This window comes from Aquarana catesbeiana, linkage group LG03, assembly GCF_042186555.1.
Source record: "Aquarana catesbeiana isolate 2022-GZ linkage group LG03, ASM4218655v1, whole genome shotgun sequence".
NCBI classification, from domain to species: Eukaryota; Metazoa; Chordata; class Amphibia; order Anura; family Ranidae; genus Aquarana; species Aquarana catesbeiana.
The window spans coordinates 641,852,720-641,877,417 of NC_133326.1; the positions used below are offsets into that span (position 1 = coordinate 641,852,720).

Sequence of the window (24,698 nt, forward strand, 5' to 3'; positions counted from 1 at the left end):
TACACTGACCACCATACTACACTGTCCACTACGCTATACTGTCCACTACACTAACCACCATACTAACCACTATACTACACTACACTGACCTCCATACTAAACTACACTATACTGACCACTATGCTAACCACTATACTACACTAACCACTATACTGTCCACTACACTGACCACCATACTACACTGTCCACTATACTACACTACACTGACCACTACACTATACTGACCACTATGCTAACCACTATACTATACTACACTAACCACTATACTGTCCACTATACTACACTACACTGTCCACTACACTGCCCCCCATACTGACCACTACACTACACTGACCTCCATACTAAACTACACTATAATGACCACTATACTACACTGTCTACAGTCTCTCTCTCTCGCAACCCCCCCCCCCCGCCCCCGCTCCCCAGGCCAGTAACATGACTCTCACAAGGGAGTCTCACTAACCTTCTTATCCTGGCCTGCATCGATCCGGATCAGGAGGAGAAGACAGCGGTGGCTCACATTCTTCTCTCCCCTGCGCTCTGCCTGCTGCCATGTTCAGTGTCCAGCGCCCTGTGATTGGGTGTATGGGGGGTCATGTGCGGAGGCGGGACTTCAGGAGCGATCGAGGACAGGCCAGCCCTACGCCTCACATGACCCCCATACGCCCAATCACAGGGCGCCGGACACTTAACATGGCGGCCGGAGCCCGGGGACACAGGGATTAGAAATTAGGAGGAGGCAGCCAGTGACACATACTGGCGCCCCCCTAAATGTCGCGCCCGGGGCCACGGCACCCCCTGCACCCCCCACGCTACGCCACTGGTGGACACCCAAAGAAGAACCCTGCCAGAAAAAAAACTGAAGAAAAGTGAAGGCATTATAGCATTCAGCCAGAGGGTAGTAGGAAGAAGGGATAAAAGGGGGTTTGTTTCCTGCCAAAAGTCGGACTTTAAGAATTTGAATGGAACTTGAATGTACTCAAGAGTCTCTCTTTATTGATGTGTGTATAATACTGGGCTAGGAGAGTCAGTATCTGCTATGCAAGCATTATTAGCAGCGATAACGACTTTCTTTTGGATGGACACTGGGGTTGGTGTATTAAAACTGAAGAGTGCAAAATCTGGTGCAGTTCTGCATAGTTTTGTTTTTTTTCAAAATTGAAGGTCTTTTTTTGTTTATAGCGCAAAAATAAAAAAATGCAGAGGTGATCAAATACCACCAAAAGAAAGCTCTATTTGTGGGGAAAAAAAAAAGGACATGAGTTTTATTTGGGTGCAACGTCACGCGACCGCGCAATTGTCAGTTAAAATAACGCAGTGTCGTTTAGCAAAAAGTGGCCTGGTCATGAAGGGGGGTAAATCTTCCAGGGGTCAAGTGGTTAAGATCATCCCTGGAATTTAGCTTTAAAGTTCAACTCAAGCTAACATTGATATTTCACGTTTTTTGCTGAGTTGCTTTTCTGCCCTCTTTCCCCAATGGAAGTTATCAAGAACTGTCTTTCTTCGATTTGGGATTTATCTACCAATCAGGAGAAAATGTGGTGAATATGGTTGGAGCTACAGCTGAGGAACTTCCATCGTCTCCTGGAGGATGAGAGGGAACAACCCAGACCCACTGGGGATGATTTACTAAAGGCAAATAGATGTGTGTAAAGAGCCCTATCACCAAATAAGTAAATAAAATAAATAAACCAAATAAATAATAAATAATCAAGCAAACAAAAATGAGCTCATATATCAATAAATCGTGCGTTACTTAAATTCCATGAAAAATAAAGATCAATAAACTTTGAAAAATTGTCTTGTGCTCATATATCAATAAGAGTTGTGCAAGATTATATGAAAATAAAAATCAATTCATGATAAATTTGTTTTGTACTCCTTACATAGTAAAAATGAAATTAGTTCATAATGAATTTCCTCAAAGTGCTCCCCCCGTGCAATAAATAATCTTCACAGATCCACATCAGACTTGAAGAAATATGAAGCAATCCCATCATCAAAGAAAAAACACATAGCATTCTCCACCTTCAGTGTTAAAAAAACACCATCGGGACTCACTAAATCACTCACCAGAGATAATGGCTGATGTTATATGCGCAAATGCGCATTTGTATATATATATATATATATATATATATATATATATATATATATATATATATATATATATATATATCTAGCTGTCACAATGGCACAGGAGATCTTTTCTTGAATACTCCTCTAACCCAGAAACCACCATCATATTCAAAAACGGGTTATTAACCTCTTCAGATCCGCGCTATTGCCAAATGACGGCAACAGCGCGGACCTACATTGCTGGGATGACGTCTATTGACGTCGTCCCGTGCACGAGCGGCCTGCGCACCCCCTGCAGGGTGCGCGTGGCGCGCTCGGTGATCAGCGAGTCTATGAGACTCGCCTGATCACAGATCAGAGTAAGGGGTCGGTCCCAACCCCTTACCACATGATCAGCTGTCAGCCAATGACAGCTGATCATGTGATGTAAACAGAGCCGGTAATCGGCTATTTTTCCTCCTCGCGCTGACAGCGTGAGGAAGAAAAAAAAACCCGATCACCGGCGGCCGTGAGAGGGACATCAGTCCCGATCACGGCGATCATCTGCCCCCTGCCAGTGACACCTAGCAATAGGCAGCAGTGCCGCCTACCAGTGCCCACCAGTGTTACCCATCAGTGCCCACAGAGCCATCCATCAGTGCCCACAGTGCCACCCATCAGTGCCCACAGTGCCACCCATCAGTGCCCACAGTGCCATCCATCAGTGCCACCCATCAGCGCCCACAGTGCCACCCATCAGTTCCCACATCAGTGCAACAGTGCTGCACATCAGTGCCACCTATCAGTGCCCATCAGTGTCACCTACCAGTGCCCATAAGTGCCCATCAGTGCTGCCTATCACTGCCCATCAGTGCCACCCATCAGTGGTACCTACCAGGGCCACCTATCCATGCCACCCATCCGTGCCACCCATCAGCGCCCATGAGTGGCCATCAGTGCCGCCTTATCTGTGCCCATCAGTACCGCCTTATCTGTCCCCATCAGTGCTGCCTTATCTGTGCCTATCCGTGCCCATCAGTGCAGCCTATCAGTGCCCACCAGTGCCGCTTCATCAGCCCATATTAATGAAGGAGAAAAATTACCTGTTTGCTAAATTTTATAACAAACTATGAAACCTGATTTTTTTTTTTTCAAAATTTTCCATCTTTTTTTGTTTGTTTAGTAAAAAATAAAAATCCCAGCTGTGATTAAATACCACCAAAAGAAAGCTCTATTTGTAGGGAAAAAATTATAAAAATTTCATTTGGGTACAGTGTTGTATGACCGTGCAATTGTCATTCAAAGTGCGACAGCGCTGAAAGCTGAAAATTGGTCTGGGCAGGAGGAGGGTTTAGATGCCCTGTAAGCAAGTGGTTAAAAAAGGAAGAAGGGGACTCAGAGTGAAACCATTAAAAGCATATTCATTTAGTACAGCAACTTCACCCACTTACACATTTCCAACTTGTAAAACACAACAGTAAACCTTTTTTCAGCGCAAGTCCGGCCACATCCACTGACCGCAAGCTCGGACCCGGTTTGCGTGGTGACGTCACATCAAAGCCCCGCCCTACGCATTTCATCAGCTGACGTCCTCCAGGGGCGGATTCCCCACCGGAGGACGTCAGTCCTTTGTAAAAAAAAAAATGCATTTTTGCTTGCACATGATTGGATGATGGAAATCAGTAGAGCTTTACCACGCTATTCACTAAGCTCTGGAGAAAATGTGTGCAACTACACTTGCAGAGTACACAGGGGTTTATTTACTAAAGGTACATCCACTTTGCACTCCAAGTGCACTTGGAAGTGCAGTCGCTGTAGATCTAAGGGGAAGATGTGAAATGAGGGGAAGCTCTGCTGATTTTATCATCCAAGCATGTACAAGCAAAAATGCTGTTTTTTTTATTTTCCTTGCATGTCCCCCTCGGATCCACAGCGACTGCACTTCCAAGTGCACTTGCAGTGCAAAGTGGATTTGTCTTTAGTAAATCACCTCCTCTATGTTGTTACAATGTATTCAGACTATTTTTTATGTGCAATATAATTGCAATTGTCTTTGCTCTGCAGGGAAAGTTTAGAATTTTTACAAAATGAGGATAAAAGGTTTCTGTTTAATAAAAATTGTTTCTATTTAATCCTATATTTACTCTTATTTAACCATAATCAGCCATATTTAGAATGTATGTAAATCTTGCAAATTATAAAATTTTATAATTCTAAAAACATGTTATATCTTTTCAATCAGTGCAAAAAAAAAAAAAAAACTTGTTGGTCTTGCACAAAATCCAGTGAGCTGATAATTTCCTGTGTTTTCTGCCTCTGATGATTGTGATCAGGTAGGTTATGTCATCTAGGGACTGGAAAGCTGCAACCTATAAGATTTTTAGCCTTGGGTTTAAATGCCTTTAATTCCTACTCTTTGGTAATTTTTAGTTAAAATGTTTTATTCTTACTCATTTTGTTCATTCATTTTAGAGGCATTGCTATGCAAAATACACATGTAAAAAAAAAAGTTTGTAAGTACATATCTACGGTCTATATCCCACCCCTGTGTCTAATCACAGTTAAGACCTGCATTGGATTAATTATTAGGGAACCCACCCAACCCTGTTTAAACTTTTACTAAAGGCACTCACCTTTGGAAGCAACACTCTGCTGACATGATTTTTTTGGGATGGTTTAGTGTACTTAAAGGAGGAGTTCCGCCCCCCCCCCCCCCCAAAAAAAAAATTAAAAAAGTCAGCAGCTACAAATGCTGTACCTGCTGACTTTTACTATTAGGGCATTTACCTGTCCAGGCATCCAGTGGTGTCCTTGCCCAAGCCAATTTTTGAATCGGCTCTCAGGTACTGGCGCCGCCATCTTGGTTGAGGGAAACCGGCAGTGAAGCCTTGCAGCTTCACAGCCAGCTTCCTATTGTGCATGTGCAAATCGCGCTACGCTTTATGAATAGTCCGGCTGCATGAGGAAAGAGGGGGGCAGAATTTATGGTTAAATTTGCTGCGACTAACTGAGCTGGAAGTGGGAACGGGTACCTGCCAAAACTAGGTACCTGCTCCCCACTTAAGGTGCCAAAAGTGGCAGCAGGGGGGGGGGGGGAAGACAAATGGAGCTTGCCCTTTTGGGTGGAGCTCCGCTTTAAGCTCAAAACTGTTTTTGGATTAGTGAGGGTTAGAACCTCTGTAAGGGAGGTCGAAATTTTCAGTGCAGAGTACAAAAAATAGGTAATATGGAAATATAGAATGTACAGCAAAGTGTACATGTAGGCAGGTGCAGTCTGTTTTCTCCCAAGCAGGTGGCGCTCACCACAGTGTTGCTGCTGTTGGAGAGGAAGTCAGGAGCAACAAGGTTCCTCTATGGTTTCTTGAGTCACTGGGGGAGATATCTTATTGGATGCTGCCACCTCATGTCACTCAAGCAGCCATCTTGGGTCAGGCAGAGCCTACATAAGGCCCTGACTCCTGGGCTTGGCAAGATTAATGGGACACTTTTTGGACCTGGAAAAGGGGTCCTTCTGCTAATTCTAAGGGCTAAAAAATGGCCCCAGGGACAGAAGCGATAGTGCTGCAGCTCCAAACTTGAAAATGTGGTAGGCCGCGCCCTTAAGATCAAGGGAACTCACCAAAAGATGTGCCCCCAGGTGCCTGGCTTTAGCAGCATCCATGATCTTTGGCTTCAATCATGTGTAAGCTATTGACCTGAAACAAGCATGCAGATCATGGAAATCAGGCTAAAGGGTGAAGTCCTTGTCTTTATCCTGCTTGGGTTAGTTGTTCCAGAGGTTTGAACCCAGACAACTAGCATTGGCAGAATATCAAGTCAGCCTTTATGTTTCCCTTTTGGGGCCTCTCACACCAGTGCAGCAATGTACAGTAATGCACATTGTGTTGGTGCACTATGGTACCATTTGTGAATGGCAAACCAACACTCCTTAGAAGTGTACATCCTGTGCATTGTGCTGCAGAAAAATGCAGCCTGCGCCATTTTTACATACATTGTGGTGCATTTCAGGCTATTCATTATGAATAGGCTGTTTATTGCAATGCAACACATGACAACATGTGTGTTGCAGCATACAGTATTGTGTTGTTAATTGGTCGTTAAAGGAAGCATCTAATAGGCTGTCATTGTTGACCTCTTACTTAAAATGCCTGGTTCATCCTGATCTAATGGATTAAAGGAATCCTGACCCGGAAGGGACAAGTAAATTGAAAAGTCAGAGTTAAGTCAGAACCCCTGATCTGTATACTTGTTTGTGGTCTGTGCCTTTGAAAGCACTAAAATTACTTAAAGGGTAACTCCACTTTGTTGTGGGAAAAAAATTGCAAATAAAGTAATATAGTGTATACAATTGCAACACAAGTCATATTGTAATTGAATGTTATTCAAAATGACCTTTCCCTTTCAATCTGCAGCTCTGTAATTTTCTGTAAAATGCAATTCAATATGGCTACCTGGAGGTGTTCTGTACACAGATGGTATATAGAACACGCCCTAGAAACATAATTTCCTGCTTGTGTGATTGGCTTTCTGATTTTCTGCCCTAAGATACAAGTCAGATTTTGAGCATCCCCTGCAACATAAATGTAATTTTGGGTGTGATACTCTTGAAGGGAAATCAGACCTTGCAGCTTTCCTCATTAGAGCCCTGCAGGTGCAGCAGCTGATTGACAATATACTGAAAATAGATTTAGGGGGTACATACACTTTAATGCTAAGTGAACCATTCAGACCCCCCGGCAGTGATTACACTAAGGGCAGTGAGGGGTAGATGTATGTGGAAAGGAATTATGATAACTGAAGATGAGAACTAGTAGTAAAATGTTGGGTGGCCAGGTTATGATAACATTGTAGGATGTTACATTGTTCTGTTCTATTTCATCCTTTTCCATGTTTCTTTTCTTTTTCAGGGAACTCCTGTACAGTACATATCGAAAAGGAGAATGATTTTGTACCATTTGGACAAACAGCTTTCCTGAATTGCACCAGCAACTGTACAAACCTGTCTTGGGAAACCAGGCTGGCTAAAGTACGAGAATATAAAGACAGGACAAGCAACTATGCATGGGTTGAAGTCAGAGTTAGTGAGTGGGAAGACTCACCTATACAATGTCTGGCAACTGATGATGACAAAGACGAGGCCACAGTGATACCTTATGGTATGTTCTTCTTATAGGTGTTATCATGTAATCAACATGCTACTTCAGTTCAAATATAGGGAAAAAGTTCCAATGCGTATGCCAAAATTCAGTTTGCAAAAAAAAAATAAAAATTGTTCGTTCATTCACATGTAAACAGTTGTTGAAAAAGAAAATCTAATTCTCTCAATTCCTTTTTGAAAATCATTTTAAATCCCACAGTATTTCAGATAGTCATAATATCCAAAAATTAGTTATTTCTTGAAGGGTTAGACCTGGGTCTATCATGTATTCATATAGAAATATATGAAGTATAGAAATATAGTCATTTAGCCAACAATTTAAGTACTAACATGAGATATACAATATATATACCAGAACCATGCAAAAAAGAATTGTTGCTCTACATAAAGATGGCCTAGGCTATAAGAAGATTGCCAAGACCCTGAAACTGAAATGCAGCACGGTGGCCAAGACCATACAGCGGTTTAACAGGACAGGTTCCACTCAGAACAGGCCTCTCCATGGTTGACCAAAGAAGTTGAGTGCACGGGCTCAGCGTCATATCCAGAGGTTGTCTTTGGGAAATAGATGTATGAGTGCTGCCAGCATTGCTGCAGAGGTTGAAGGGGTGGGGGGTCAGCCTGTCAGTGTTCAGACCATACACCGCACACTGCATCAAATTGGTCTGCATGCCTGTTGTCCCAGAAGGAATCCTCTTCTAAAGATGATGCACCAGAAAGCCCGCAAACAGTTTGCTGAAGACAAGCAGACTAAAGATATGGATTACTGGAACCATGTCCTGTGGTCTGATGAGCCCAAGATAAACTTATTTGGTTCAGATGGTGTCAAGCATGTGTGGCGGCAACCAGGTGAGGAGTACAAAGACAAGTGTGTCTTGCCTACAGTCAGGCATGGTGGTGAGAGTGTCATGGTCTGGGGCTGCATGAGTGCTGCCGGCACTGGGGAGCTACAGTTCATTGAGGGAACCATGAATGCCAACATGTACTGTGACATACTGAAGCAGAGCATGATCCTCTCTCTTTGGAGACTGGGCCACAGGGCAGTACTCCTACAAGATAAGGACCCCAAACAAACCTCCAAGACGACCACTGCCTTGCTAAAGAAGCTGAGGGTAAAGGTTAAGGACTGGCCAAGCATGTCTCCAATAGGGATGAGCTGAACACCCCCCTGTTTGGTTCGCACCAGAACATGCGAACAGGAAAAAAGTTTGTTCGAACACGCGAACACCGTTAAAGTCTATGGGACACGAACATGAATAATCAAAAGTGCTAATTTTAAAAGCTTATATGCAAGTTATTGTCATAAAAAGTGTTTGGGGACCTGGGTCCTGCCCCAGGGGACATGGATCAATGCAAAAAAAAGTTTTTAAAAAGGGCCGTTTTTTCAGGCGCAGTGATTTTAATAATGCTTAAAGCGGGGTTCCACCTAAATTTTGAACATTATCTCTATGCATTCTCTTCCTTGCCTAGATGCTGACATGCTGTGTAAAAAAATATAAATCGCCGTAATTACCTTTTTTTTTCTAATCTTCTTAGCACTTCCTGGTTTTCCTCCCATGGGAGTAGGCGTGTTTCTAGCCTCTCCCAGACCTCCCACAGTCCCCTGGGAGCTAGTCTCAGGCTTCCCAGCATGCATTGTGCAACAGTGTCATCACAACATCTCGGTGAATGCTGGGAGCACAGCATTCACAGCATCCAGGAAATACATGCTTGTGGGCTTCAAATGCCCACAGTGAAGATGGAAACCGCCTTCAGTGAATTTTATAAGTTATTCTTTACAACAAAATCGGACACAGGCGGACTTATTACACAGAACATGTGAGTAGATAATCATGAGAAGAAAAGTTTGTGAATGAACTCCAAAAAAAAAAAACGATAGATAGGTGGACCCCTCACTTTAAAGTCAAACAATAAAAGTGTAATATTCCTTTAAATTTCGTAGCTGGGGGGAGTCTATAGTATGCCTGTAAAGGGGCGCATGTTTCCCGTGTTTAGAACAGTCTGACAGCAAAATGACATTTTGAAGGAAAAAACCCATTTAAAACTACTCGCGGCTATTGCATTGCCGGTCCGACAATACACATAGAAGTTCATTGATAAAAACGGCATGGGAATTCCCCACAGGGGAACCCCGAACCAAAATTAAAAAAAAAAAATGACGTGGACGCCCCCCTAAATTCCATACCAGGCCCTTCAGGTCTGGTATAGATATTAAGGGGAACCCCGGCCAAAATTAAAAAAACAAACGGCGTGGGGTCCCCCCAAAAATCCATACCAGACCCATATACGAGCACGCAACCTGGCAGGCCGCAGGAAAAGAGGGGGGATGAGAGAGCGCCCCCCCTCCTGAACTGTACCAGGCCACATGCCCTCAACATTGGGAGGGTGCTTTGGAGTAGCCCCCCAAAACACCTTGTCCCCATGTTGATGAGGACAAGGGCCTCATCCCCACAACCCTGGCCGGTGGTTGTGGGGGTCTGCGGGCGGGGGGCTTATCGGAATCTGGAAGCCCCCTTTAACAAGGGGACCCCCAGATCCCGGCCCTCCCCCCTGTGTGAAATGGTAAGGGGGTACTTACCCCTACCATTTCACTAAAAAACTGTCAAAAATGTTAAAAATGACAAGAGACAGTTTTTGACAATTCCTTTATTTAAATGCTTCTTCTTTCTTCTATCTTCCTTCATCTTCTTCTTCTGGTTCTTCTGGTTCTTCCTCTGGCGTTCTCGTCCAGCATCTCCTCCGCGGCGTCTTCTATCTTCTTCTCCTTGGGCCACTCCGCACCCATGGCATAAGGGGAGGCTCCTGCTCTTCTTTTTTTTTTGGCGCGGGCTTTTTTTTTTGGCGCGGGGTTCCCCTTAAAATCCATACCAGACCTGAAGGGTCTGGTATGGAATTTAGGGGGAACCCCACGTCATTTTTAAAAAAAAATTTGGCCGGGGTTCCCCTTAATATCCATACCAGACCTGAAGGGCCTGGTATGGAATTTAGGGGGACCCCCACGTCATTTTTTTTTTAAATTTTGGTTTGGGGTTCCCCTGTGGGGAATTCCCATGCCGTTTTTATCAATGAACTTCTATGTGTATTGTCGGCAATGCAATAGCCGCGAGTAGTTTTAAATGGGTTTTTTCCTTCGAAATGTCATTTTGCTGTCAGACTGTTCTAAACACAGGAAACATGCGCCCCTTTACAGGCATACTTTCTTCTATCTTCCTTCATCTTCTTCTTCTGGTTCTTCTGGTTCTTCCTCTGGCGTTCTCGTCCAGCATCTCCTCCGCGGCGTCTTCTATCTTCTTCTCCTTGGGCCACTCCGCACCCATGGCATAAGGGGAGGCTCCTGCTCTTCTTTTTTTTTTGGCGCGGGCTTTTTTTTTTGGCGCGGGGTTCCCCTTAAAATCCATACCAGACCTGAAGGGTCTGGTATGGAATTTAGGGGGAACCCCACGTCATTTTTAAAAAAAAATTTGGCCGGGGTTCCCCTTAATATCCATACCAGACCTGAAGGGCCTGGTATGGAATTTAGGGGGACCCCCACGTCATTTTTTTTTTAAATTTTGGTTTGGGGTTCCCCTGTGGGGAATTCCCATGCCGTTTTTATCAATGAACTTCTATGTGTATTGTCGGCAATGCAATAGCCGCGAGTAGTTTTAAATGGGTTTTTTCCTTCGAAATGTCATTTTGCTGTCAGACTGTTCTAAACACAGGAAACATGCGCCCCTTTACAGGCATACTATAGACACCCCCCAGCTACGAAATTTAAAGGGATATTACACTTTTATTGTTTGACTTTAAGCATTATTAAAATCACTGCGCCTGAAAAAACGGCCGTTTTTAAAACTTTTTTTTGCATTGATCCATGTCCCCTGGGGCAGGACCCAGGTCCCCAAACACTTTTTATGACAATAACTTGCATATAAGCCTTTAAAATTAGCACTTTTGATTTCTCCCATAGACTTTTAAAGGGTGTTTCGCGGCATTCGAATTTGCCGCGAACACCCCAAATTGTTCGCTGTTCGGCGAACTTGCGAACAGCCAATGTTCGAGTCGAACATGAGTTTGACTCGAACTCGAAGCTCATCCTTAGTCTCCAAAACTAAACCCTATTGAGTATCTGTGGGGCATCCTCAAAAGGAAGGTGGAGGAGCGCAAGGTCTCTAACATCCACCAGCTCTGTGATGTCATCATGGAGGAGTGGAAGAGGACTCCAGTGGCAACCTGTGAAGCTCTGGTGAACTCCATGCCCAAGACGGTTAAGGCAGTCCTGGAAAATAATGGTGGCCACACAAAATATTGACACTTTGGGCCCAAGTTGGACATTTTCATTTAGGGGTGTACTCACTTTTGTTGCCAGCGTTTTAGACATTAATGGCTGTGTGACAGCAAATTTATACTGTTATACAAGCTGTACACTCACTACTTTACATTGTAGCAAAGTGTCATTTCTTCAGTGTTGTCACATGAAAAGATATAATAAAATATTTACAAAAATGTGAGGGGTGTACCCACTTTTGTGAAAATACTGAGATATATATTGACACTATATTGTCAAAAGTATTAGGATGCCTGCCTTTACACGCACATGAACTTTAATGGAATCCCAGTCTTAGTCCATAGGGTTCAATATTGAGTTGGCCCACCTGTCCACAAGGTTTAGGAGTGTGTCTATGGGAATGTTGGACCATTCTTCCAGAAGCACATTTGTGAGGTCAGGCACTGATGTTGGACAAGAAGGCCTGGCTCGGGTTGAGGTCAGGACTGTGCAGGCCAGTCAAGTTCCTCCACCCCAAACTCACACATCCATGTCTTTATGGACCTTGCTTTGTGCACTGGTCCAAATCATTTGGTGAAAGGGGGATTATGGTGCGGGGCTGTTTTTCAGGGGTTGGGCTTGGCCCCTTAGTTTTGAACCCTACAGACCAAGACTGGAATGCCATTAAAGTTCATGGACGTGGCCTTTTAGAGTGGCCTTTTATTGTGGCCAGCCTAAGGCACACCTGTGCAATAATCATACTGTCTAGTCAGTATCTTGATATGCCACACCTGTGAGGTGGATGGATTATCTCGGCAAAGGAAAAGTGCTCACTAACACAGATTGACAGATCTGTGAACAATATTTGAGAGAAATAGGCCTTTTGTGTACATAGAAAAAGTCGTAGATCTTTAAGTACAGCTCATCATAAATAGGGGCAAATATATAGCGCCCCCCTTACCCCCAGCATCAGGGAGAGCTAACATAGCAGCTCCATTGCAGGACTGGAGGTTCAGAAGCTGATTCAGTTTCGGAGGATAATTCTGGACCACAGATGTAGCTCAAGTTCTAAAGCCCACCAGAGCCATTAGGAGGCATTCAAGGTCTTTAGAACTGCAGGAAAGCACATTTAGCACTAGCAGGCCACCTATCTGGCTCTAGTCTCTGCATTTTTTTTTTTTTCTTTGCTCCTTTTCCTTTTATTGTTTCCCAATTGTTTTTTCCTTCTCTATTTAATTGAAGGGGAATTGGTTTTGTAACTGTGTCATTGACCCATTAATCATTTTATATATACTGTATGTCCTGGTGACAATGCTGTCACTGTGACAGAAAGTGAGGGAAATCGGGGACTCATCCCCCAGTCTATTAAAAAAAAAAAAAAAGTTGAATTATTGTTGTGTCCTTGTTAAGGTGGCCATACACTGAGTAGATTTTGGCTGGTTCCTAATGAACTGGCTGATAGTCGCCCGATAATTAGCTTTGTTGGCACCCTTCAATTAACAAATCAAAGGAGTGGGGTGGAAAATTGATGGCTGAACAGCTGTGGGTACCGATTGTCAATACACAATAACTGGCACTGCAGGTTTGTCCATCTTTAGAGTGTAGATGGAGAAATCTGCCAGATTTTTTTGTTTAGCTTGCAGGTCTGTGTATTGCCAGATTTAGGCCTTGTACACACGATCGGATTGTTGGCAGTGATCTCCTCCTCCTCCTCTTACATAAAACCCCCCATACTTACCTGAGCCTCATCTCACAAGAGCAGGTATGCATAGACATGTTTTTTATTTAAAAAAAAACAAAAAAAAACAAGACTTTACTGTCACTTTACAAAACAAAAAAGGAAAAACAAACAAAGAAGTTATACTTATCTGAACCTCCTCTTCTTGACCAACCCCCCCCCCCCCCCCAATGCTCTTGGCCCCTCCTCTTCTGTGAGTGCCTCCATATCAAGTCGCTTGCTATTGGGGCACACGTGGGGGCCCGATCCTGAGCCACGCTACCTGCGTCCAAAGACACAGACAGTGTGACTTGGCTCAGCCCCACCCCTGTCATTGGATTTGACTGACAGCAGTGGGAGCCAATAGCTTTCGCTACTTTAAAAAAGCCTGTTAATCCAGGAAGTGAGAGGAGAGAGCCACTACAGACAGCCACAGAGCTGGATCAAGCGAGGTAAGTATAAGGGAAGTGAGGGGACGTACTGCAGGGAATCCAATAAAGAGGAAGTAAACTTCCCAGGATTGTTTGTACCTATAGGTAAGCATAAAATAAGGCTTATCTATAGGTACTGTAAATATCTCCTAAACTTGCACCGTTTAGGAGATATTTACTGTATATGCCACCCATGTGCTGTTTCTTCAGAGCCCTGAGCCGTGCCTGGCGGCTCTCAAGCGCATGTGCGGAAGTGACGTCAAGCGGGTCTGGCCAGTCACACAGTTGGAGTAAGCAGACCCCCAGAAGGAAGACGGGCGAAGATGGGTGCGGCCTCCAGCGGTGACATACTAGCACATTATGCCTTTACTTTGCAGGTCAGCAAAATGTAAAAAAAAAAAGAGGCAGGTTTTACTTCCTCTTTTAAGTGATTGTAAGGCTTGTTTTTTTTTAAACAACAAACATGTCATACTTACTTCCACTGCGTAGTTCGCTTTGCACTGGCCCCGATCATCCTCTTCTGGGGTCCCCCGGCGGCGCTGGTAGCTCCTCCCCACATCATATAGCCCCCTAGGAGAAGCGCTCTTTTCCCACATTGCGGGCGCGCTCCAGAGTCCAGCATTTGCATCCATAGACACAGAATGCCGGACTCGGCCCCACCCCCTGCGTCATTGGATTTGATTGACAGCAGCGGGAGCCAATGGCTGCGCTGCTATCAATCTATCCAATCAAGAGCGGAGACATCGGGCAGAGGGGAAGAGGGCATCTCCGGCGGGGGGAATTACAGGACTCTGGTGAGTAAAAGAGGGGGACTGGGGGGCTGGTCAGTGACAGAAGTTTTTTCACCTTAATGCATAGGATGCATTGAGGTAAAAAAACACCCCTTTAAGGTAAAAAATGTTTAGGCTTTAGAACCACTTTGAATTTTCAGTTAACATTCCACTTTAAAGTGAAGTTCCACCCAAAAATGGAACTTCCGCTTTTCCGGTTCCTCCCCCCCTCCAGTGTGACATTTGGTACCATCCGGGGGGAGCAGATACCTGTCTAATACATGTATTTGCTCCCACTTCCGGCGATATATCACCGCAGATTGCGCTGCGATCTACACCATGTCTGGCCCCTCCTCCGCCCCCCTCCCCGCTGTCTTCTGGGAGACACACAGGTCCCAGAAAACCACAGGGACCAGTAAGGACACACAACGCGACTTGCGCATGCGCAGTAGGGAACCAGGCTGTGATGCCGCAAGGCTTCACTTCCCGATTCCCTTACTGAAGATGCCAGCGCCTGCACCTGGGATTTGAGGGACACATCGGCTTTGGGTGAGGACATCGCGGGCGCCCTGGACAGGTAAGTGTCCTAATATTAAAAGTCAGCAGCTGCAGTATTTGTAGCTGCTGACGTTTATTTTATTTTTTTTCAACGGAACTCCGCTTTAAGTTATAATGTCTCAGTGAGCACAGTGAAGTTACTTAAATTTTGTGTAATTTCAGTTCTACCATCTCAATTGGACATAGACCTGAAGGAGGAACTGGAGGAGGACAAAGAACATGAAGTCACGTGCTCAGTGTATGGTGTGGCTCCTGTCCAATATGTCATTTTATCAGTGACCAGAGGAGGAGAAACAATTTTCAGGAGAACATATGAAGAGGACACTAGAAGAGGCCCACAAAACTTGACGGAAACATTTACATTTAACGCAACTCGTAGTGACAACCTGCAGGACTTTGCCTGCCAAGTCACATTAAATCTTCCAAACATCCCCAATACCACTGTGCAGACATCTCCTGTCACTATCAGGACATATGGTAAGTCAGATCATCTATATACTGTACACACTCTAAAATGGCTGCTTATGCAATCATGACAATGTTATTAAAGTGCAATTATACAAAAAAAAAAAATGTACCCGTATTTTTGGAGAAAAATACATTCTATGCAATGTATACAGGTAAAGTGAACAGGTTTTAAAGTATTTTTGTGGGGTGATGTTAAACCAATCATATCCCCACTTTTCACACCAATTTACCTTTTCAGCATTATCTTTCAACTTTTTTGTATGTTTCCAATGTGCAGCATTTAGCCTGCAAATAGGTTGCGGCTGAGATGATAAAGAACATGTGGATCAGTGATCAGTGACTCCTTCAGCTACGCTAGCGCCATTCTGACATCTATTGCATTATGACAACTGAACAGTGACTGCATCTGATTAGATCCAGTCACTGTTCAGCCGACACAATACAGAGAACTGGGGTCGAGTACAGAGTACTGGGGTACTGTACTGATGAGTACAGATGTACTGAGGGCATTGCGTGTATTGAGGACTGCTGTGAGTACCGAGAGGTGCTGTGATTATTGAGGAGCACTGAGTACTGAGGGGGCATTGTGAGTACAGAGGAGTTACATTTACAGTCTCAAACTGTTTAGGAAGAACAAATAGAACAAATAATGCTCAAAATAGAATAAAATAAACTATATAAATTAAAAATAAATGAAATAAAAAAAAAAAGCTTTAAATAAAAAACATGATTATCCCCATTACATTAGTGGGTAACATGGAACGGTGATGCAATGCGGTGCTCCGTGTATACATTCTAGATATAATTAAGTTGTTTGTATGGGAGCCCAGATCCTGGATCTCAACAATCAGCTGGCAACACTGCAAAGCAGATGCAACTTGAATAGGATTGTGGACCCTACCCATCGGGTGCTGGCTGCAACGAGTATAGAGGAGGGTGGTGATATGGAGGTGCAAACGCCAGAGGTAATGTAGCTGGGTTACAGCTAGAAGGCGGAGTAGAGGGAAGAGTGTTAGGGAGGCTAGTCTAGAGTGGACACATCCCAATAAATGTGCTTGGTTGCTTGATGGAGCAGAGTACCTCTTCAAGCTGCCGAGGTAATGACTGCTCCAGTAAGGATGGGGCAAAGGTTACAGGCAAGGCTAGGGCGATACTGATGTTAGTGGGTTCAATTAGAAGAGGGACAGATAGGGCAATCTGTCACAAACACTGCGATCGCCAAACAGCATGTTTGTTGGGCCCTCAGGTTGAGCATGTTGCGGATCGGATGGACAGATTGTTCGGTGGAACTGAAGAAAGAGCGTACTCAAAAACTATTTCAGGGGCTTAGGTGCTATATTAAAGGAAAGGACCTCCAAGGTGGTATTCACAGAAATACTACCTGTAACTGAAGCCACACCAGAGAGGCAGCAGGAGCTTAGCGAGTTAAATGAGCGGCTGAGGAATTGGTGTAAGAAGGGGGGTTTGGGTTCACGAAAATCTGGGCTGACTTTGTAGGTAATTACTTGCTCTACAGCAGTGATGGACTGCACCTAAACAGGAAGGGTGACACTCTGCTGGAGGAAAAGATGGCCATATGTTAGGAGGAATTTTTTAACTAGAATGTGGGAGAAAGGGATCAATGAAAGTTATACCATGCAGAGAGCAGAAGTCAGAGTGTGTGGATGTGAGCAAAGTTGGGCAAAGTTGGGGGGGGGCCTCAAACCAGATGATAACAGAACTAAAATGTTCTGGAACATTACTCGCAGGCTAGATAAATGTTACTGTAACCTAAGGCCGAGCAAAGCTAAAATAACGTGAGCTGGCACAAAATTAAAAGGCATATACACAAATGCTAGAAGTAAAATGGAAGAAATAAAAAACCTGTTTTGACAGCTCACGTGACAGGTTTTCGACTGTTCTGGGGAACTCTCTGTATAGGAGTGACAGGGTAGGTAGAAGAAGGGGGAGGGATGTGTCTGTATGTCAAGATTGATTCGACAGTCAATAGGAAGGACAACATTGCTAGCTGGGCTAGTGATGGGGTGAAGTCCTTGTGGCTGGAGCTTCAAGGGGTTGAAACAAATGGTAAACTAATTGTGGGGATATGCAGTAGGCCCCTTAACCTTAAGGATGAGGAGGAGATCCATCTCTTTTCACAATTAATGATAGTGGGTGGCAGAGAGGCAGGGCACTGTTTTAGTTATGGGGGGCTTCAGTTAGCCTGATATTAATTGGGCAGACAGAAAGGCACACTCAACTAAGGCTCATCATTTCTTGAATGTGATTCAGGACAATTTCATGAGTCAAATGGTGGAAGCCCCAACTAGAAATAATGCTCTGCTATACCTACTAATTACAAAACAACACGGAGCTGATTGCAGATGTGGAAGCAGGGGATAACTTAGGACACAGTGATCACGGAGTAATTACATTTGCCATAAGTTATAGGAAAGAGAGACATAGGGGAAGGATACGAACATGAACTATCAAAAGAGCCAACTTTACTAAGCTGTGCTGCAAACTATAAGATACTAAATGGAATCAAATTCTGGAAACAAAGAACACTGGAGAGAAGTGAGCATGCTTTAAAAACATAATAAATGATGACATTTAATCAGTGTATTCCAATAAGCAACAAATATAAAAAAAGTCAAACCTGGGTGGATATATACTAATGTAAAAAGGCTGAAGGGTCATCATTGGCATTCCAAAACTAGAAATAATGCAGGAAGACATGCAAGAGTGCGATCAGGACAGCTAAAATAGGTTATGAGAGACTCATTGCAGAAGAGAGTTAAAAAAAAAAAAGTATTTCAAATATATTAATAGTAAAAAAGGCAAGGTCGGAACATATTGGCCCCATAAAAGATGATCAGGGGAAACAAAAAAATAGAAAATTTAATTTTCTAAATAAGGCAGCACAGCATCCACACCCTTCACAATTTTAATTGTAACATTGTGTTTTCAATAAACATAGATTACACCTTATGCAAACACGTAATGCTCAAATCCACAAATCAGTATCCCCAATGTCCACAAATCTTCATTAATAGCTTCAAATATTCTGTGAACCATCAATTCTTAATATTCACACCACATGCAGCTATGCATACCACTCCCCAAAGGTCACAGACTCACCAGAGCAATATGCCTCTCATAGTAATGATCAGCATCATTTTTTGTAATTTTTCTTCATAAATTTTTGAGCAAAATTTATACTGCTTCCTTTCTTTGGTAAAAATTACCCAAATCAGTGCATATTATTTAGTCTGTGTGAAAGCTAGTGTAGCACCCTCTACTTTAGGTAGGTGCTAGAGTTAGATTTTTGTTGATGGTCCATTAGGGACAGATGTTGATGTTGCAATGGGACACTGACAGATGTTGATGTTGCAATGAAAAAAAAAAAACAACCAATAAGGAAATCCTGACGACTTAATTAGAAAAAAGGAAGGGGGTGCCCCAAGGGGATGGTGTGGGTAGGATATTGGCAATAGAATCATAGAAGATGTATATAAAAGTGTAAATTTTATTGGATAAACATATACAAAATAGAATAGAATATACAATAAACATCTAAAATCGTGAAATTGATATACATGTACAATAGAAATCAGCAGCTAATTGGATGTTGAGAGCACACAACATTACTAGACTGGAAGTCGATTGAATATGGTGGTCACAACAAGTCCCAACATGTTTCGGAAACAGAGAAAAGCAAAAAGGCTAAACAAACTCTGTATTCATTTCCTTCTTTAGGGGTTAGATGGAAGCATGCTGGTAACATTCTATTGAAAAAAAGGGGGTGTACAAATGAGTACATAGGTAGCAAATCTTAGTATAGTTAGTTATAAATCAATGTATATAAATATAGCGATTAATTTCAGCAATGGCGGAAAAAATGGGGAAAGGGGGGATATTTGGATATTTGCAAAAATGGATCAAAGTACTTACAAGACATATATTCCTAGACAGTGTTGCACAGCATTATTCGAAAAGAATGGTCCCTCACGCCTCAGACGAAAGGCTAAAATAGCATGGCAATATTCAGCAGATGAAAGTATAAAGGCATTTTATACTTTTAAAGGATTTTGGAAGATTCCCAGAACACAAGTAGTAGGTGGCTGAGGATGATGTTTTCCCAGTGAGAGTGGCAAATCAGGGTACACAAGGACACCCTCAAACGGGCAAACCAACAAATGCCTGACAAGGTAAAAACATAACAGAGGGATATATATGTAAACCAGAAAGAAGGTGTGAAGTACCATTGAACAGATTAAGCTACAGACACAAAAGATGTGAAAAGAAGGAAAAAAAAAAAGGGAAATTTTGGTGTGAATGGAAAACATCTCCCAACAAGATAGGAAGTATCCCAATGGTTGGTTAGTCTAGTGACATATTAGTCAATTAGGTAATAGGAGGAAAGAAGCCAAGTATTTTAGATGCATTTCCAACCTTAGACAACTGTTTAAAGTGTCTGCAATTGCATGGATATCAAGGCTGTGCAGCAAGTGATTGACTGCAACGTGCTGGGTATAAATAGGTGGGAGGGTGGGAGTGGCTGGGATAAATTACCTATATGGTTAAACACCTGTTGCAGGAGGCCGGCAAAAAAAAAGGGGGAAGATTTTGGTGTGAATGGAGACATCTCCCAACAAGATAGGAAGTATCCCAATGGTTGGTTAGTCCGGTGACATATTAGTCAAGTAGGTAATAAGAGAAGAGAAGCCAAGTATTTTAAATGTATTTCCTACCTTGGACCACCGTAGCCAAGTGTCTGCAATTGCATGGATACCAAGGCTGTGCAGCAAGTGATTGCAGCATGCCAGTAGGGATGAGCTTCGTGTTCGAGTCGAACCCATGTTCGACTCGAACATCGGCTGTTCGATCGTTCGCCGAATTGCGAACGTTATGGGCCGTTCGCGCTAAATTCGTGTGGCGCGTCACGGCCCATAATTCACTGCGGCATCGCAGTGCATTGCTGGCTGATGATTGGCCAAGCATGCACTATGACCCGCATGCTTGGCCAATCACAGCGCTGTCAGTAGAGAGAGCTGTAATTGGCCAAAGCCAGGGTGGCTTTGGCCAATTACGGCTCAGGGCATTTAGTACACACCCCACACTATATAAGGCCGCCTGCACGGCGGCCCTGTGTAGTGTGTGTTCCGGTGTGCTGAGAGATAGAGAGAGAGAGAGACAGTGTCATTTGATTTGAGTTAGATAGATTAGGCAGAACAGTCAGTCAGTTAGCTGCACTTACAGTGTATTGTGTATATATATGCATCCCAGGTGTTGCATATATATATATACACTGTATTCAGTTTAGCTAGATCCGTTCCTGTTATCTTCTATCTAGACTATTTACATTTAATGCAGTGCGTCCTGCTCACAGTGTTCAGCTAGATCCGTTCCTGTTATCTTCTAGACTATTTACATTTAGTGCAGTGCGTCCTGCTCACAGTGTTCAGCTAGATCCGTTCCTGCTATTTACATTTAGTGCAGTGCGTCCTGCTCACAGTGTTCAGCTAGATCCGTTCCTGTTAAATTCCTACTGACCGGCAGGCTTGTCTGGTTACAGTATATAAAGCTACCTGAAGAAAATTACAGGTGTTCTATTTGATCCTATTAGTACCACGGTCAGGCAGCTAGACTATTTACATTTAGTACAGTGCGTCCTGCTCACAGTGTTCAGCTAGATCCGTTCCTGTTATCTTCCTACTGACAGGCAGGCTTGTCTGGTTACAGTATATAAAGCTACCTGAAGAAAATTACAGGTGTTCTATTTGATCCTATTAGTACCACGGTCAGGCAGCTAGACTATTTACATTTAGTACAGTGCGTCCTGCTCACAGTGTACAGCTAGATCCGTTCCTGTTATCTTCCTACTGACAGGCAGGCTTGTCTGGTTACAGTATATAAAGCTACCTGAAGAAAATTACAGGTGTTCTATTTGATCCTATTAGTACCACGGTCAGGCAGCTAGACTATTTACATTTAGTACAGTGCGTCCTGCTCACAGTGTACAGCTAGATCCGTTCCTGTTATCTTCCTACTGACAGGCAGGCTTGTCTGGTTACAGTATATAAAGCTACCTGAAGAAAATTACAGGTGTTCTATTTGATCCTATTAGTACCACGGTCAGGCAGCTAGACTATTTACATTTAGTACAGTGCGTCCTGCTCACAGTGTTCAGCTAGATCCGTTCCTGTTATCTTCCTACTGACAGGCAGGCTTGTCTGGTTACAGTATATAAAGCTACTTGAAGAAAATTACAGGTGTTCTATCCCAGCTTAGTGCAGCTACAGGCCATTAGTATGTCTGGAAGGCCAAGAAGGAGAGGCAGACAGTCACAAGCCAATAAGAGAGGGCAAGCAGGCTCTGTGTCTAGTGCTGGTCGTGGAGACGGTGCATCCTCATCAGCACGTGGCCATGGGACACGCTTGGCCTTTTTTTCGGCAGCTGGCCATGTTGAGCCGCAACATGCGGAAGACTTGGTCGAGTGGATGACCAAGCCGTCCTCATCCTCCTCATCCTCTCTCACCCATGCCCAGGGTGCTTTGTCTGGCAAAGCAGCGGCCTCTTCCTTCAGCTCAATGTCATCAGTGACTCCTTCCCTAGCTCCACCATGTCCTCATGAGGATTCCCTCGAACTGTTTGACCACAGTGTTGGGTACATGCTCCAGGAGGATGCCCAGCGTTTGGAAGGCTCTGATGACGATACTGAGCTCGATGAAGGCAGTAACATGAGCGCGGACAGAGGGGGTGCCCAAGAAGGACAGCAATCTGGCAGTCATGCTCCCCCTGCTGCAGCATACTGCCAGGTTTGCTCCAGTGATGAGGAGGGAGGGGATGATGAGGTCACTGACTCAACGTGGGTGCCTGATAGGAGAGAGGAGGAGGAGGAGGAGGAGGAGGAGGAGGAGGAGGAGGAGGAGGCGGCAGCACATCACCAACGAGGCAGGATGCCCTCCAGGGGCCAGCCTAAGGGCAACACATTGACTGCATCACACCCCAAAGCTCCACATGTGCAGGGCGCTGCAGTCTCTGCGCGTTATTCAAAAAGTTCTTTGGTGTGGGCCTTTTTTGAGACGAGTGCATCAGATCGCACCGCTGCTATTTGCAACATATGTCTCAAGCGTATCTCGCGTGGCCAAAATATCTCCCGCTTGGGTACCACATGCTTGACCAGACATATGTTGACCTGCCATGCAGTTCGTTGGCAAGCGTATCTAAAAGACCCACACCAAAGAACAAAGAGGATCTCTCCTTGCTCCTCATCAGCTGAGATTTCCAACCCCACTAGACCTTCAGTCCTCTCTGAGACCTGCAGTGAGAGGAATGAAGGTGTAGAATTAGGTGTGTCACAGCCAAGTACTTGTGGGCAATCTGCTTTTGGTACACCGACGTCAGATTGTACCAGGCAAATTTCCCTGCCCCAGCTGCTGCACCGCCGAAAGAAGTTTGCTCCCAGCCATCCACATGCCCAGCGGTTGAATGCTAGCTTGGCAAAATTGCTAGCACTTCAACTGCTGCCTTTTCAGTTGGTAGACTCTGCCCCCTTCCGTGAGTTTGTGGAATGTGCGGTTCCTCAGTGGCAGGTACCCAAACGCCACTTTTTCTCACGGAAGGCGATTCCGGCTCTCTACCGGCATGTGGAAGGCAATGTCCATGCCTCGCTGGACAGGGCGGTCAGCGGTAAGGTGCATATTACCGCTGACTCATGGTCCAGCAGGCATGGACAGGGACGTTACCTAAGTTTCACGGCGCATTGGGTGACTCTGCTGGCAGCTGGGAAGGATGCAGGACAAGGTGCAGTAGTGTTGGAGGTTGTTCTGCCACCACGCCTCCAAAATGCTGATTGTGACACACCTCTCTCCTCCACCCCCTCCTCTTCTTCTTCCTCCATGGCCTCTTCCTCGGAACCAGCGGTGCTCCGTAGGCGTTCAAGGGGCTACGCAAGTACGCAGGCCAAAAGATGCCATGCGGTGCTTGAGCTGGTGTGCTTGGGGGACAGGAGCCACACTGGGGCAGAGGTTCTGTCAGCTCTGCAGGGGCAGGTTCAGAGGTGGTTGACGCCACGCCAACTTAAGGCAGGAATGGTGGTTTGCGACAATGGCACCAACCTCCTCTCTGCCCTCCGACAGGGACAAATGACCCATGTGCCCTGTTTGGCTCACGTCCTTAACTTGGTGGTGCAGCGGTTCTTGGGCAGGTACCCGGGCTTACAGGATGTCCTGAGGCAGGCCAGGAAAGTCTGTGTGCATTTCCGCCGGTCATATAATGCCAGTGCTCGGCTGACGGACCTCCAAAAGGAGTTTAACCTGCCCAAGAACCGCCTAATCTGTGACATGCCCACCAGGTGGAACTCAACGTTGGCCATGCTGCAGCGGCTGCACACGCAGCAGAGGGCCATCAATGAGTACCTGTGCGACTATGGCACCAGGACAGGGTCAGGGGAGCTTGGTTTTTTTTCCCCACGCCAGTGGGCCATGATCAGGGATGCATGCACTGTCCTGTCACCATTCGAGGAGGCCACGAGGATGGTGAGCAGTGACAGTGCATGCATCAGTGACACTGTCCCCCTTGTCCACCTGTTGGAGCACACGCTGCGTGGAATAATGGACAGGGCACTTGAGGCAGAACAGAGGCAGGAAGAGGAGGACTTCCTTAGCTCTCAAGGCCCCCTTTATCCAGACAGTGTTCCTGCGTGCCCGCCGATCACACAGGAAGAGGACGAGGAGGAAGAGGAGGAGGAGGAAGATTGTGTCAGTATGGAGGTGGAGCCTGGCACTCAGCATCAGCAGCAGTCTTTAAGGGATCAGTCCCAAGAAACACATGGACTTGTACGTGGCTGGGAGGAGGTGGCTGCGGACCATGTCGTTCTTAGTGACCCAGAGGACTCCGGACCGAATGCCTCAGCAAACCTACGCTGCATGGCCTCCCTGATCCTGCAAAGCCTGCGTAAGGATCCTCGTATTCGTGGTATCAAGGAGAAGGACCAATACTGGCTGGCAACCCTCCTTGATCCACGTTACAAGGGTAAGGTTGCGGACCTTATCTTGCCATCGCAGAGGGAGCAGAGGATGAAACATCTTCGGGAGGCCTTGCAGAAAGGTCTGTGCAACGCGTTCCCAGAGACTGGGAGGTTACAAACTCCTGTTTCTGGACAACGTGTTGCTGAGGCTTCGGTCAGTCAAAGAAGGAGCGGTGGAGAAGGTGGCCGTCTGACCGATGCGTTCAGACAATTTTTTGGTCCGCAGCCCCAAGGTATGATCGGTTCCAGCAACCATCGCCAGCGTCTGTTTTACATGGT

General features: G+C 44.9%; 1 protein-coding gene across 1 annotated transcript in view; it reads left to right on the forward strand.

Moving 5' to 3' along the window:
* The window catches only part of LOC141133281 (intercellular adhesion molecule 1-like), a 109,868-nt gene that overhangs the window by 41,708 nt on the left and 43,462 nt on the right, over positions 1–24,698 (forward strand). Inside the window, exons 2-3 of the mRNA XM_073622555.1 lie at positions 6,966–7,214; positions 15,101–15,415. Of these exons, the coding sequence (XP_073478656.1) occupies positions 6,966–7,214; positions 15,101–15,415 (564 nt within the window). The remainder of the gene's footprint in view (positions 1–6,965; positions 7,215–15,100; positions 15,416–24,698) is intronic.